General features: G+C 40.5%; 1 protein-coding gene across 2 annotated transcripts; it reads left to right on the top strand.

Annotated features, from left to right (window-relative positions):
• The first annotated feature begins 437 nt into the window (after positions 1–437).
• Positions 438–10,020, top strand: LOC126050927 (kazal-type serine protease inhibitor domain-containing protein 1-like). Of its 2 annotated transcripts, none has more exons than XM_049829484.1 (5): positions 438–518; positions 710–1,198; positions 6,827–6,987; positions 8,612–8,756; positions 9,686–10,020. In XM_049829484.1, the coding sequence occupies exons 2-5, from the start codon at positions 742–744 to the stop codon at positions 9,814–9,816; spliced, it is 894 nt and encodes a 297-aa protein (XP_049685441.1). In that variant the 5' UTR covers positions 438–518; positions 710–741; the 3' UTR covers positions 9,817–10,020. The 2 variants fall into 2 exon arrangements, with proteins under 2 accessions (XP_049685441.1, XP_049685442.1); XM_049829485.1 differs by having other exon boundaries at positions 482–518; positions 742–1,198.
• The last annotated feature ends 6,188 nt before the right edge of the window (positions 10,021–16,208 follow it).

The following is a 16,208-nucleotide window of genomic DNA, read 5'->3' as shown; positions in this document are numbered from 1 at the left end:
GTTCTTTAACGGGTCTAGGCACCTCTCATCTTAAATCCAAGAGTTTAAAGTCAATTCCAGCTGTCTTGGATTGTCCCTTGCTTGTAAAGAGCCTGTAAGTAAATTGTTAACTCAGAACCCCCTACCTGTGATCATTAATGGATGAAATTTGGTGTTAAACCTTGCTCCAGTCTCTAGAGCACTGGCTCAGCTCTAGGGTACTGATACCTTGGGTGCTACTCTGTACCCACGTTTATCTTTTTGCGACCGTCTTTTTCAACTGAGGGGGGGGGGGGGGGGGGGGGGAACAAAAAAGCTTATAGCAGTTAATGTCTTAATTTTACACTAATTTGCCCTGTTCTCCTTTCTACAATAGCTGCAATATAATGTTGTTTCAGTAGAGCAGTGCTTTGCAAATTTGGCTCAAGGAGACACTGAGCAAACAGCTTTTCAGAGAGCTTCAACTCAGCTGTCAGAAGGGGCAGTTTGGTTTCTGTGCAAGCAATACTCGCATTCCAAACTGCATTAGAGAAAAGCCGGTGGGTTTGTATGCATTTTTATTATCAGTTCCAGATTAGGAATTTGATGCTAATTTCTTCTTAAAGCCTATGTTTGCAATAGAATTTACTTTCTAAAACAAAAAGAGCATTGTGATGTTTTTCTCTCACTAGCTCACTCTTTCTTTTTTTTTTTTCTTTTTCTTTCCCCCCCACCCTGGCTTTACTCCAAGGACCTTTTCTGCTTGTTCGTTACATTCTCAAGATGAAGCACCCGATGGTTACAGCAGTTCTGGTAGTACTGGTGCAGGTTTCTCAGAGTTTCCCTGCCTTGTACCACCGAGGCTGGTGGAGGCTGTTAAGGGAAGGAGATAGTTGTGGAAAATGCGATTTGGCACTTTGCTCAGAGCCTAAAGACTGTCCAGCCGGCACTGTATTGGATCGTTGTGGCTGCTGTCCTGAATGTGGAAACGTGGAAGGTCAGATCTGCGACTTGGACCAGGGCAATCATTTTTACGGGCAATGTGGGGACAACCTCGAGTGCAGGTTGGATGCTGAGGAAGCAAGGTTTGGGGAAGTCCCTGAACCCCAGTGTGTGTGCAAGTCTCAAGAGAGCATCTGCGGATCTGAAGGGAAAACCTACGAGAACATCTGTCACTTCAACAAGGCTTATGCTACGAAAAGGAATATCAGCATGAAACATAAAGGACCATGTGAATCAGGTAATATGTACAGAGGCACTTCCAAACTGAAAAAAGATCTGATTCTTATTTTCAGATGTGTTACTAGATACTCTAGTCTATTAAACTAATACTGCATTTTTGTCATAATTGTTTTTTCATAATACTACTTTCCGTTAAACATGGTTCAGCAGCTGCTACTTAATCTTGTATGTTATAAGCCTCTATATTAGACTAGTGGATTAAATCACATGTTGACTAATAAACCATAGATCTACAGACTAGCTCTGCTCTGAATAAGCAGACTATGAGGTATTTTCTACAAAAATTGGGAATAGGTAAACAGATAGGATTGTCTGCGAGGACTGGGCAATTAATTATTATCATATGATGACTGACCTGATATTAAAATGGTGATAGCAAAGCAGATCTCATTCATATATATATATGCACACACACATACATGTATGTATATGGACGTGTGTATCCACCTGTGTATATACGGTAAGCAGTGAAGTAGAGGCAATAGAAGAACATAGGGCTTAGTTAACAGGTCTTTTCACAAAAAAGTCCAAAATAATCCAATTTTGGAAACACCATAAAATCTAGCTAACCCATGAAATAGAAATCCAAATATTAGAACAAAATCAAACTGAAACAATTTCCCTAAAGACACTCACAGTGCATGAACAGTTGTCTGCGATGATTATTAATGGAAGGATTCTTAGCTGGGTTGTACAGGGGAATCCTGCCTCCTGCTCATATGCTGTTCTCATTCTTCACATTATTACAAATCTTTACTCTTCGGCACCTTTCACCTAAGTCACATGAATACAAAATGAAAAAGTGAACAGGCTTTTGTTTTCTGAATGAGAAATTTTGTTTTTAAAGTTAATGAAATATTTTCTCAAATGAAGTAAGTAGAAGAGGTCTCTGGACCACAAATGGGTCACAGTTCTGGGAATCTGAAATTGCATCTCTGGCAAAGGTCCATATATGAGAGTAACTTGGGTACATTCTATCCACTCCTCGCTAGCCATCTGTTGCCTCCAATTTAGACTGTGTGCTGTGCTTTTATATTGAATGAACACTGGCTATTGAATACTTTAAAGGAAAAGTGATGATCAGCTAATACCAGACTTCTTTCCTCTTTCTGTAGTTGCAAGAGAAAGATCCATTAAAGAATCCTTTATTTGCCATTAGGGTATTAAGCTGGGAAATGAGGCTTGTCAGTAAAGAGACATTCAGAAAACTCAATGCATACTGGCTCATGGTATGATTGAAAGCCTGTTAGCCCTCGGGTAGGTGTTCTTATTTGGGATTAAAATAGCACTAGTTCTTGCAGCATAACCCCTTCAGGAAGATTTCAGTTAGAAGTGTCACTCTAGTAGCAAGTGATGTTAACTTTGCAGCAGAGGTAGCTGTTCAGGCATACAGGCTTAAAGCAATGGTCCGCTCTAATTAATTAAACAGAACTGGCCACGTACAAAAAGCTTTAATTTGGAAGTACTACCACTTTTAATAGCTGGTGTTGTCATCCACCAGGCCTTGCAGTCACCCCTGAGGCACGCAGCACCGCTCATCAAGCAGGAGGAATGAGCTCAGCTGCTCTGCATGCAGGCATTACCCCCAACACTTACCCCCAACACTTTCCCACTGCTTCCCTGGGTCCCCAGAAATGTTGGTCGCTTTCTCTAGGAATGCAGAGGAATTTCCTAGGATCGCTCAGCTTACTGAATTGCACAGAAGCCTGGGGGAAACTTCATAGCCATGTCAGTGCTGCGCAGAGTTTAGTTAAGAAAAATGGGGGCCTGTCTCCTTGGCTTTTGCAGAGGAAAGTGCCCAGCTGTTGTATGCGCCCAGCTGCAGCAGAGCACTTGAGCCCGAGGTGGGTGCTGGGCTTGCCGGGGAGGGGGAGTACGAGTGCCCCTCTTCTCAGTCTCTCTGAGCCACAGCTGACCATGCTGGCTTTGTAGATTGTGTTTTAGACCCTGGAAGGAGCCTGGGCCGTTCAGCAAGCAGCAGGGCACAGAGGTGCTGCCACGGGGTCACCATGCCTCGGTCTCCCGTAGGAGTCTACGAATAATCCCCACCTTCGCCATGGCAGCTATCTGAAGCAGCACAGTGGGCATGTGAAAGTGCACCGTGATTTAGCCTGGTTTTTCATGGCTGCAACTGACGACAAAAGGCAACAGGGAGTCTGGCTCTAAGAGTAGCAACCTCGCTGTGGCACTCGCTTTCCGCTGGCTCCAATTTGCATGAGAAACAAACACTAAACACTGTGGGGTTTTGGTACGAAGCTATAAATATAACCTTCACTCGACTCAAAGTACTTTGTTTTGTTATTTCTCCTTCAAGGCATCTGCTGTTTCCTATTGATGCCAAACGGATTAATTGTATACAGCAACCGATGAATAAATAAATAACAATAAACTCCTTTCATCAGAAGAGTATAGCCTTTTATCTTTCTTCTGTCACCAGAAAAAGGAGAAGAAAAAGGCCTAGCTCCCTAAAGAAACACTGAAAAAGCCTTTCTTCTCCTGAAAGCTAGTTTTGATCAGTTTATCTAATAATTTACCAAGGTTACTAAGTACATTAATTATATACAGATTGTCCACACTTAATCCATCCCCATTCATATTCAAACTTCTCTTGCTAATGATTTAATGAAGTAACGGAACAATCTAGCAGTGATTCTCTTTATATTGAGCTGTGTCACATAGTTTATTTTAAACATAAATTTTGGAGTAAAAAACCAAATAAACAAGCCACAAAATTTTCTGCCATTTTCATCAAATCAGACATAGATTAGCTAAAATTTGTATGAGTTAAGGGGGAAAAAAATATCATATTATCTAATTCTTTAGTCTGGAGTGATACTGGGTTAATGTTGATTGTGAAAGGTGAAGCAGTATTATGACTTTTCCTGGCTTCTGGTTTATGTCTTCTGTAACACATGAGGATAATTCATGACTGGGACTGTAAAAGGAAAGGAGCAGCTACTGTACATTCACCTCCAAACAGTGAGATATCAGAATGCTTTCTATAGCTATCAAGAAAAAATTATCTACCGCAGGAATCAAAATGACAGTTATCATAACAGTAAAGATCCGTTTCTAAAGATACATTTATGCAAAAAAATTACACACAGATAGGCATGGGAGAATTTGGCTGAACACAAAATCTGAAACACTCAAAAATGAACTTTGTAATTTTTTTTAAAAATGATACATCATTACTTCAATTTTCTTCTGTAAAATACAGCCAAATGGTGTTGTGAGACAAGTATTATTTTATTTCTGGAGGCACTTCAAGTTTGAGTAGATGATTCAAGTATTTATTGTGTGTTCAGATTCAGAAAAGGCAGTTTGGTTAGATCAAAACTGTGGTTCTTCTTCCTTGCTATGAATTTGATCTCACATGATGCCGGTCCTGGTCAGCCCTGGTCCAGCAAAGCCTTAACTACCTCAATAAAAGTACTCAGCTGGGTTGGACTTAGACTGTATCTAGACATTTCCAAGCTATCATCTGTATTCTTCTTACAGTTAATGGAGGAAGGGGTATTTCCAGCGTGGAATTTGTCTTGGTGTATGGTAGACAGTGCCAGACAAATTTCTTGTATGTGAACGGCTATAATGTAGATTTGTAACTCAGACCCTTAGGTCCTTGAGGCTGAGGATGTGTTTGCATGGCACGGTGAAGCCAGAGCCCTCAGCCTCGCATGGCTGAGCCATGTCTGTGGACGGCCATGTAAGCAGGACTCCGTTCTTGGCAATACTTTAATGTTGTCAGTGTATCCGTAGGACACCTGTGTTAGCACCAGAACAAAAATACTAACCAGTCACCATCTGCCTATTTAAAAAGTTTTTCATGCTGTCTCTGTACAGGAATAATTTAAAGAACTCTTGTGAGTCAGTGTAGTAGACATTTGGTTTCTTTTTTTACACTTTAAGCTCAGCTACAGTGGATGTATCATTAAAGGGAGCGTGGCTGCACCAAGTTTTAATGTTTCAAAGTATGTTTTAATATCAGACCCTATGTGATAAATTCATAGGCAAAAAATTTCTCATCCAAGATGTTCAGTTAATGCTGATTTGAATACAAGATTCTTGAAATAATAGATTCTGAATGTACAGTTTTCATGAAAGAACAAGCATTTAAGGGCTTAAGTATCCTAGTTTTAAAATCTTACTTTTGAAGAGTAGCAGGATTGTTTAATGAGGTATTCATAAATGGGGAAATTGATATTTTGCTGTATAATTTGTTTGCAATTAATTTTAATCAGTATACATTTGATATTTTCTGCACAGATATCAATCCTGAAAACCTGACACATGTATTAGAAACTTGCTTGAAAATCTGGAACAGGCTGTTACAATTCCAAATGCTGAAGCATAAATGCTCTACCTGCATATTGATTCAAATATTGCAAGTAAAAATATATTAATTATTTACTACAAGTTTCTGTTTCCAAGCATCTGGGATCTGTACAAAAATAAAAGCAATAATTAAAGACAAGTCTAATGGACCAGAAAATGCTTTCATTTTTAAACACTGGTATGGAAATAGAAAGAAAACGGACTTTAGAAGGAAAAACATTTCTTGCTGAGGACAAATAGATCAGGAAAAAAAAGCTGAGATCTCCAAAATAGGAAAGCTGTGATAACAGCAACTATGTTATTTTGCTTTCTGCTTCTACATATCATCATCTCCTGTTAAAATTGTGTATGTTCATACATGCTTATAGAGGAGTATGTATTTAAATCACGTATGAATGCATCAGGTGATAATTTATTTTTTCAATGTCTTCAAATCCCTGGACTGGCTCCCTCTCGTGGTTAATGTCAGCTTTTTCATTGGGAAAAAGTGAAAGAGGATAATTCAGAGACGATAAATAAACAGTGGTGGGGGATGAGGGTAAGAGAACAATAGGAAACAAGTAAGTGACAATCTGATAATTATAATAAGCATAACATAAAACCTTATAAAAATAATTGGATTTCAATTGCTTTTATTACTCATAACAAGAACGTGAGATGAAATTGATAGCAATCAAGGATAAATGTGAAATGTATTAATGCTGTTAATCTATAACTTGCTGCAATGAGTTCCATGGGTAACAGAGGGGGATGAGATTTTAGCAAGTTCAAGGCAATGATGTACTCAGAAAACAAATTTTGACAAGCTAGCAATCTCAGTATTTTAGCTTTTAAGCTAACCAATATGAAACAGAAATTAGTAAGAACTATCATGTACAATCAAGCTACTCTGTGATTGTCTGCTACATAATTTCTTCTACTTTCCTCTGAAGATCTAGTCCAGTACAGGCCACTTGACTGGTGGGCCTTGAACCTAGTCTATGATGACAGCTTATGGGACACAAATTAAACTTCTAATTTCAGCTTGAGTTTCATGATCATGTGCAAACAGAAGGACAGATGGGTCCTTTGAAATAAGTGTTTTTAAAAAGCCTGTTCACCCTTTAACGGGACACAAGGTGTTCTGAGCTTTAAAAGCTGCTTGGAATCATGTGGCTTTTCACAGTGTGCGAGATGGCAAAAGGCAAACCGGTTTTATCACATAAAGTAGGAATTAATGTTATATGGTTTTGTGTTTGTGTTGTCTTTTGCTCACTGTCTTCTGAAGCACCATTCTGTCGGTTCTTTGCAGCTCCTGTTATTTCTATGCCACCTCAGGATGTCCAGAATTTCACAGGCAATGATGTCATTTTTGGCTGTGAGGTGTCAGCCTATCCTATGCCACACCTTGAATGGAAAAAAAAGGGGAATAAAATGTTTCTGCCAGGAGATGACGCCCACATCTCAGTACAGGTAAAACTTGAGTTTTTCCATGTTCTACAGTTTGGGATGAGGAGTAAGGTGATTAATCAGTGAATTCCTCCTACAGAACACAATACTGTTGTAAGAAATAGATTCCCAATAGGGGCCCTCTGACTACGTAAAGAATTATGATTTCAGTCAGTGCAAGGATCATTGCTGCGGCAGTCCCAGCAGAAGTAACAGCCAGGGTACCATCTGGCCCACTTCAGGGAAAGAAAAGATGGAAGATTCTCCTTATGTAGGTATGATTCTGGAAAAATTGAATGAACATATAAATGGAACCATTTAGGCTATTACCTAAAAGAAGGTGCATTGTGGGAAGGATGGCTACTGGCAACAATTTTACTACTCTTGATGCAAAAGCACAATTCTGGCAGGTATCTAAACTTCTCCTTTGCAAGATGCTCTTTCTGGAGACCTGCCATTTGGGCTCAGTCCCTGAGGTGTTCAAAAGGAAAGCAATGAAACTTGCTCATTTTACGGAGGACACAGTGTTTTAATCTGAGGGGAAAGAGTAGAATGGCATTAGTATAGGCTTCAAGCAAATCTAGAAATAGCCTGAAAGTTTGAGCTAAAATTAAATAAATCAAAATGCTAATTCTTTGAAATGGAAATAAAATTCTGGGGAGCCAAGCTAACAAAGCCAGATGTACAGGCAGACTTCAGTAAGGGTGAATCCTGCATCTGCATGTCTTCTCCAAGGGACAAAGAATATGAACAGAGACTATGCAAGGAATGCATGGCAAATCCATCTTTCTGAATACACAGCCCAAAAGCCCCAAAAGATCCAATGGACATGGGGCACAACTTGAACAAAAATGTAGATAGAAAAAGCACAGAAAAAGCTAATCTTAGTACTACTGAGGTACTAAGGGTCTAAGTTATTTAGAAATGTTTCCAGAGGCAGCAGGAACACAAGTTTGATTAGTGGACTTAAAGTTGCTCAGAAGCAATGGTGCACGGAGCCACATCCAAATGCTGGTCACCTCAGCGACTAAACTGAACCTGTTAACCTATCTCACTAAACAATTCAGCATGAGACCATCTCTGTTAACATCTGTTAATGGTTTTGTGTGGTTTGTTTGGAAAAGAAAGCTCATCCCTTTAAGAACCCTTTAGCCCAAGTCAGTTGAAACCTATTGTCATGAGCTTTTACATGGTATGTCATGCCAATCCATTAAAACCTGGATGCTGAGTGCCAGCTTGGTCAGGCCCCTTGGTCCTGAACAACTCACCCAGACCCACCTGCCACTCTCATCCTGAAGAAACTTCTGAGCTTGAGAACAGGTGGCAATGCTTTGAAGCAGCAGCAAAAAGTGGTGCTGGGACAAGAGACAGGAGGAGCACCGGGAATCAGTAGCATGAGAAGGAACAGGAATGAGAGCACTGTGAAGGGCAATGAAGTTTAAAGAGCAGCGATGGGAAAGCATGAACTCAGAGGCACAGAGCAATGTGAATTTAAAACATAGAGCAGCAGAAACAAACGGAATCAAAGCATGATGGCAGTAAACAAAAAGTGAAGGTTGGAACGATGTTTAATCCATCCACAATTATTTTGAGAAATATCATGGTCTCCTAGTTACTTAATTTCACCTATTTATTTCTCTTCTCAAAGGCAAGAGGTGGGCCTCAGAAGTATGGTGTGACAGGCTGGCTGCAGATTCAAGGCCTCAAAAAATCAGACGAAGGTGTTTACATCTGCCACACCAAAAATAAGCATGGTGCAACATACGCCTCTGCAAGACTGAAAGTCATTGATGGTATTTTTTTTTTATTATTTGGATGTGAAGAATATAAAAATGCATACAAGCAGGTTGCAAAGGATGGGTTTGTCAGAATGCAAATGAAGGACATGAGAAATTACCTTAAGATGTCCAAATTTTAACTTTTCTGTGTGCTTTTCTTTTACTTTATCCCCTAGGGGGTTAATATAGTACTATTTTGCTGCAAATGATACCAGCTTCCAGAAAGCAGAAAGCTGTGGATTATAGCCATACAGCTGAGACACATATTATTCCACTATCCTTATCCTACAGAAGTCCTTTGATGTTAGTAGGAACTCTGCACCCAGAACAACAGCTGTTGTAGCTGAAGGAGTCTTTGAACCATGGCAGTTCTGCTTAGATGTTTATTTTTCAAAAAATTAGGAAGGAAACAGTTGTTGCTCCTTAATGAGAATTTTCGAAAGATGTAAGAAATAGCTTTACTGTTGTTTTGCACTGGGCCCAGTCCTGCAGAATAACATCCTTCTTCCTCCAGGGAGAACTGGGTTTCCTGGCAAATGCAGAATAAAGACACATTGTCTTATATTTGCCTCCTGGTCTAGAGGAGTTTGTCACTGGTCTCGTTTGTCATTGACCTTGTTTCTGCAAGTGGATTTCTAAGCTTCATTAGCTCTGGTCTTATTTTCAGGTGCATAGGATCTACAGAGGACTGAACTCATAGTTTACTAGTATTGGGAATTAAATGTATTTTCAACATTTTAAAATGTGAATGATATAGAAATTTGCTCATATATCATGAGCTTCGGTGGTATGAGGTCAAGTCATTGGATAAAAACCCTCTCCTTATAATAGAAAACTTAACAAGGATTCAGAAACACTCAGCTTGCCGTACAGATCCAACCCCACACTTTCCTCTTTGTTCCTATCTACAACTAATTTAATCTTGATTCAATTATGTCTTGCAGGCTCATCTCCTGCATTTGCATTTACTGCTGGCAGTAGAAGTGCAAGCTACAGCATTGAATATGGGGACTATTATGACCATTCTGATGATGAAGATGAGGAAGAATATGAATCTGGGGACTATGAAAATTGAAACAACTCTGCATAATAATTTTTATACATCTGTTGTCCAATACCTTTCACAGTTATATTTACTAGTAGTTTCTGTGCTGTAAATGGCTCCTCTGATAACACACTCACTTGTGTATCCACCTTCCTGAAATTCAACTTTGGCTGAAGTCTATCATGCTACTTACCAGAAATAAGAACAGTTATAAATCCATACATTTACACTGTTAAATAAAATTCTTAAACATGCACCTGTCTACTAAGTATACTGACAGGACCAAATTTTATATTAATTTTTAAAATGAAAATGATGTTGTAATTTCTTTCAAACATTCTGATTTGTCTAGCAAGAACGTCCATAGTTAAACAAAATTTTTACATTGTATCAATTTTCTTTTTCCTATAATGTACTAAGAAATATCAAGAGATTGTTCACATGGCAACAAGCCTAAGTATGAAGGTTGCAAAACAGTCTTTAATCTCCTTAGTTCATGTTTTCTCATAAGTTTCAGCAAGATTTTCCTTCTCATTTGAAATTTTCCATGGTTAGTCTCATCACTGGCCAATTTTCTGTCTTTTGGGGGGTTATTTCATTTACTTTGAATAGATACATGAAACAATCAACAGTCTAAAGCAAGTAAGTGCTGTTTTACTAGCAATACTCAAAAATACCCAGAAAAGATTTCTTGTGCATTCAAACAGATAAGCACACCTTTTGACTTCTTTTTTAACAGTTCTTGCACTAATCCTAACAGTGTTGGCTTCTTCCCACCAGTCTAGGCAACGATTCAAGGTTTGGGATCACTATTTTTACTCTGAACAGCATCATATTTGGTGAGAATTACTGCAGTTTAAAGGAGGTGGCTGTTCTGTCGCTGAGTGCATGCCCTTCAAAAACACAGAGACCTGCACAACAGAGCCAGTATTTGTCCTTTGTCTTGGACTGTCCAAGACTTGCTCCTATATCTGACCCATCTGTACTATGTCCAACCAAAGTGCATTCAGCTAATGCCACACTTCTGGAAATGGCAGACAGAAAAGCAGGCATCGTTTTCTTTCTGAAAACCACCAGAACACATGCACATTTTTCAGATTGTCTAAACCACTTCTTGATCAGCATGAACCAGACAGCAAATGAAATGCAATTCAAAAACACAAGACTTCAAAGTGTAAAGTAATCACCCTGAAAAATTTCTCCAATTGCTTTTGTTAACTAATTACATGAAGGCTGGCTCTGAATTAATGGGTGATGGAAGATACTAAACTATGAAAACCGTTTTGGGAGGCAGTTACACCTATTGAACGTTCACATTGGCCGAGGACAGATGAATAGCAGTAAATTACCGAACAACATTAATGACTAAGGAAGCAAAAGTTCAGGCATCTGCATGTAAAGCCTCAGTATTTGCAGTCTTCTTTATCCAATGCACAAAAGCATGTAGTGATTACTGCACACACCAAGGTAACTCGAAGCTGAATTAACGGTGTTAAGGAAGCTCTAAGGGCAATCTTTCTGTAGGCATACATATACTGCCTAGATTTTTTAATGTATATACAGTGCTTCACAAATTCTTCTTTTAATGTGACTGGTCTGTGGGTTTTGCCATTAGGCAGATTTTTCCTTTCAATTTGAATTACATTAAGAGATTGGCTATAGACTGTGTTTGCCCTGAGGCATTATTGATCTTTGTCCAGGTAGCAAACAAGCAAAGAATAATTTATTTTGTTTCAGACTTCCTGGAGTACTGTCAATTTATGAGTAGAAAGTATGCCATTGTGTCATTGAAAAGATTAATTAGTTTTAATTAGGAGTATGAAATGGCTTCATATTTACCTACTGATTTTGTTGCTATCAGCTCTTCCTGGTCTTCTTAGTGATATGTCTAATAACTTGTTTTGCTTATTCACTACCTATTAACTTGAACATAAAATTGTCTGGTAGAAATCACTGAAATTTTTTTTAGAGTGGGTATTTTTTATGGAACTATGTAATCTGCAGGCATACATTCAAGATCAATTGTGATCTGCATTGCAAATGAATGAATTAGATTACCAAACCAGTCACTGAATTGTGGCAATATATACTGGCACAGAGTAGTATGTGGCACAGAAAATAATCTTGAAATCATTAGCCATAGAAATAAATTAGAATTGTTTGGGGCCTTTTGCCGTTGTTAATGTAAAATGAAAAGCAGAAAGAAATGAATGTTTGAATGAGAAGATGTGTAGCAGAACCCTATCAAATAGCAGTCTGTGAGTGTTTGACCTGATGGACTATGTCTATTTAAAAAAAGCTAACCTTCCCACAACAAAGGGTTCTAAATTAAATATATTGCATTTATCTCTGTATGCATTTTAAATATATTTTATATATATATATTTAATAATTTGTTGTAACTTATCAGCCATTCCTTTCAGTAAGAAAGCTGCATTTTAAGAAAAATCCCAATGTGATGCAAAAAAAAGAAGGAACACTGATACCCTGAACATTTGCTAGTTCCTTTTTTGGGGGGGACAGAAATGGCTGGTTTTGTTTATATGCTTTAATTAAGTCAGTTAAAATTAAATGAAAAAAGCATGCAGAAGATTCAGCCCTCTCTAAGCAGCGTGACAAATGAATGGATCTAATTGTAAATGCATTGCCTGTAGCAACAGATCTATTCACATAATCCAAAGTAACAGCAAATTGAGGAAGTTGGTTTTATTCCACCTAGCAGAAAATGAGACAGACTTGAGCTGGAAACTGTATATTAATACTGCAGGGAGGTATCAGTACTGCATCTTGTGAGGCAGACCTCACAATTCCACTGAACACAGCAAGAATTTTGCTACCTTCCATGGAAGCAAGTCTGAATTTCATGTCACAACTTCTTCCTGTCGATGCCTGTCAGACAAGCATCTTCACTGTGTCATTTCCCCCTCCCATGTAAAGATAAAGGAATTCTATAAAACTTCCTAAATAAATTACACTCCTTATTGCAGCTTTGTCCTTTGGGCTAGGCCTCTGACATGGTCTGGGGTAGTTTCACAACCTAACATTCTTATTTGCTGTGTTAAATCTCAGGAGTTTTGTCAGGTATTAGTCTAGGAATCCATTAATTCTTTAGCTAGACGAATTTTATTCCCCTTAAAATAATCAGGCTATAGTTGACAGAAATCGGATATAGAAATGTAATTGCTTGTGTCTCAGAGATTAAAATGATTCAATTGATGATTAAGTAATGTACAGTCACATGGCTGCACTGTGCAGCTGAGCACACAGCTGAGCAAGTGCTCCCTGCCTACATCATGGTACCAGCTTTCTGCTCTCAACGCCTGTCCATGCTCATCCATTGACACAGAAAGGAGACCCAAACCAGTGGGGAACACGCGTTTCTGGCGAAGAAGAAACACACTTGCTCCAGACAAGTTGGAAACTGGCTCATTGCTGCAGAAGCCACAAGCTCTTGCTCACTCTTGGCTACATATGCTGTCCATGGATTTCACTCAGCTCCTGAACTATTTAACTTACTAACCTCATTTCTGCATGTCTTTGCATAGCTTAGTGGCACAGCCTAGGCAACGGCCCGTCACCTGGAGCAGGATTCATAGTCATTGCTAGAGCTGCTCATGGGGTCAAGGTCTTTGAAGGATATGCAAGAGCTTCCTCTTACCTTTTTGACCCATACTGGCAAGCTGCTTCTGGCTCTTTGGACAGTTTGCAATTGTATTGCATCAGAAAGTCTCCCAAATTTTCCTCATTAGAATTTATGGCTGACTTTTCTCGTCCCTGAGTCACCATTTCACTCCCTATTCCTCAGTCCTGGGAATTCCTGTTTTGATCTGTCCTTTTGCTCTCCTTTTAAATCCTTTCTGTTCCCTTTCTTCTATGTGTGCCACCAGTCCTTTTATTCTGCTCCCGGTATATTTTGTGACTTTTCCTTTCTTTTAGACTATGGCTACAGATAAATGATTCTATTTCTTCACAGGCTAAAGGATGAAAAATTGGGTTAAAAGGCATGCGCCAGGACTGAGGCAGTCATTAGGGGACTGGGTAATCTGAGCCAGCTTTTCAAGAATGATCCATTTGACTTTCAGAAGTGCCAGCCACTAGAGTCAAGTTGTGAAGGCAGGAGAACAAGAAACTCCATTTAAAACCACTTCCCATTTTGATTTTGCTTCATTCTCCAATACTTAATGGAGGTATTTTGTAGAAAAGCACATGGTTCAGTGATGGTATCATCATTCAACTGTGATAGTTCATGTACAGACAAATTACTCTTCCTGCCTCAATTAGATTGTCATAACTGTTTCTCGAACCTGCTGCTAGAAGGCGAATCCAGCTAGGAATATACCCAATTCATTTTTTCATTCCAGGTCTAAAGGAGCTTCCACTTCCAGAGGAACTCCACCAGTTTGGGCCTCTTTGAGGCTACCAGGCTTAACATGGAAATTTTTGCAATGTGGCCGATGGAGCAGCAGGGAAACATGAATAATTTTACACCAACTGGTCAGGCCCTGTATCATCTGTTAACCAGAATAAAAATAACACGGACTTTTGATCACCGTGGTGTTCAGAGCAGGGGAGGTCAAAGCAAAAATACTTCCTACTGTGTTAAAACATCAAACAGCAGTATGCCCAACAACAAGCTTTTTGGGTGCGACATTCATAAATGCTGATGGCTGGCTATAGCAGCAGTCCTTGCTGCCACCCCTCCATCACACTTTATTTATTGTTACCTAATCCTCCTTCCTCCCCGTGCCACTGACTCCAGAAGTGTCTTATGAAACCTAAACTAACACGTTGTTGAGTTTTACCCTGGTGTCTGTTTGGCTCCATGCTGTACACTACCACTGTTCACCTTCAGCAGGACAAGGAATACAGAGATGCTTTTCTTGCTTTGGTCCTTCTTAGGTTTCTTCATTAGTGACAAAATCTGGTTGCTCTCTGGTGGCATACGATGCAAAGTTGTACATGCACGCAGTCTGTACCAGGCTTTGTAACCCACACCATACAACCTCACCAATTTCTGCCCAAGACAACAGCTCACATACCTACAGCGTCACCTTTCAGGAAAATGACCACTCTCAATGTAGTGACAGGGAAGGCACCATCCTTAGGCGCAAGTTATTCCAGCCGACAACTGTCAGCATTGCCTATTTCTGTTTTGAATTTGCTCAGCTTCAGTTTATAGTGCTTAGAATCAGTTACACATTTTCCTCTGAAGAAGCTCGCTGCATTAGAACAGGTTTTTCTCACACAGACACTTGTAGACATTGTTCAAGTCGCTTTATGTCCTTAACTTGGATAACCTCTGTATTGACCTTCTTCTGTCTCTGGTTTACATGGTGTGTTTTCCTCACTAACCCTGAATTATTCCTTTAACTCTAGAAGGAGAACGTCTTGGATCAGACTGTCTTTGCAGCACTTGAACTTAAGAAGTAAACCAGCTATGTTAATCTAAGTGTTTGCTGTCGCAGACTCCACCTGTTATCTGTACCAGTGGTTTGCAAAAATGGGATCCATCTCATCCAACCGGAAACTGAGACAACTCTGTTCTCTAATTTAAATTTCTTTGATCTTTTATAGGCACCTGTAGTGGGGGGATTCCCCCCTTTCTGGGATAACCGAGCAATCTGTCCCTGGACGCAGCTGTAACCACCAGAGCACCATCTCTTTGGCCTTCTGGACTGAAGCAGCATTCCTGGGTTTTTCCACTCTCAGCAACCTTCCAGCACTTTCCAAAGCAGAATTAAACTCCAGGTGGCTGCCCTGGTCTGAAAATTGCCTCAGCACCACAAGGCTTTGGTTTGCATCTTTTAAGAAGCACAGACAGAGCAGCATCATGATGGCTTGGCCCTCGTTCATTGACTATTGATTTGTAAATGTAGGAAATTAACGCTCCATTGAGTTACATCCCTGCAGCTTGTGAATCGCTGGCTGCAAAATGGGAATATTCCTATAATCTCTCGTGGAATGTGTGACCTGAAGCTCCCAGGTTCACCGAGGAAAGCTTTCCTTTTGCTGCCGCTGTCACAATCCGAGAGTAAATTCCTCGGGAACTGCACCTCAACCTGCATCGTGCAAGGCCCAATACAGGTTTACAGCGGCGCTTCAATGCGGTTAACTACTGAAAATCGTGGCCTCGCCAGCCAGGAGAGATTCCTCCGCTCGGCTGCCGGCACCAAGGGAGGAAGGCAAGCCCGCGAACGGCCTCTCGCCTGCGGGGGCTTCACGGACAAAATGGCGGCTCCCGCCCCAGGCGGCCCCCTCGGCCCCGGGCCAGGCGGGGCCGCTGCCGCGCGGCGCCCCCGCGCCCGCGCACGGCCCACCCCGCCCCTCCCGCGCGCCCCAGCGCCCGCCCCCGCTGCGGCCCCGCCCCAACGGCCGCCCACCGCGCCGTCCCGGCCCGCCCCTCGCACCCGGCCGGCCCCGGC

This window comes from Accipiter gentilis, chromosome 26 (assembly GCF_929443795.1).
Source record: "Accipiter gentilis chromosome 26, bAccGen1.1, whole genome shotgun sequence".
In the NCBI taxonomy this organism is placed as follows: Eukaryota; Metazoa; Chordata; class Aves; order Accipitriformes; family Accipitridae; genus Astur; species Astur gentilis.
This window is presented reverse-complemented; position numbering and strand designations above follow the sequence as displayed.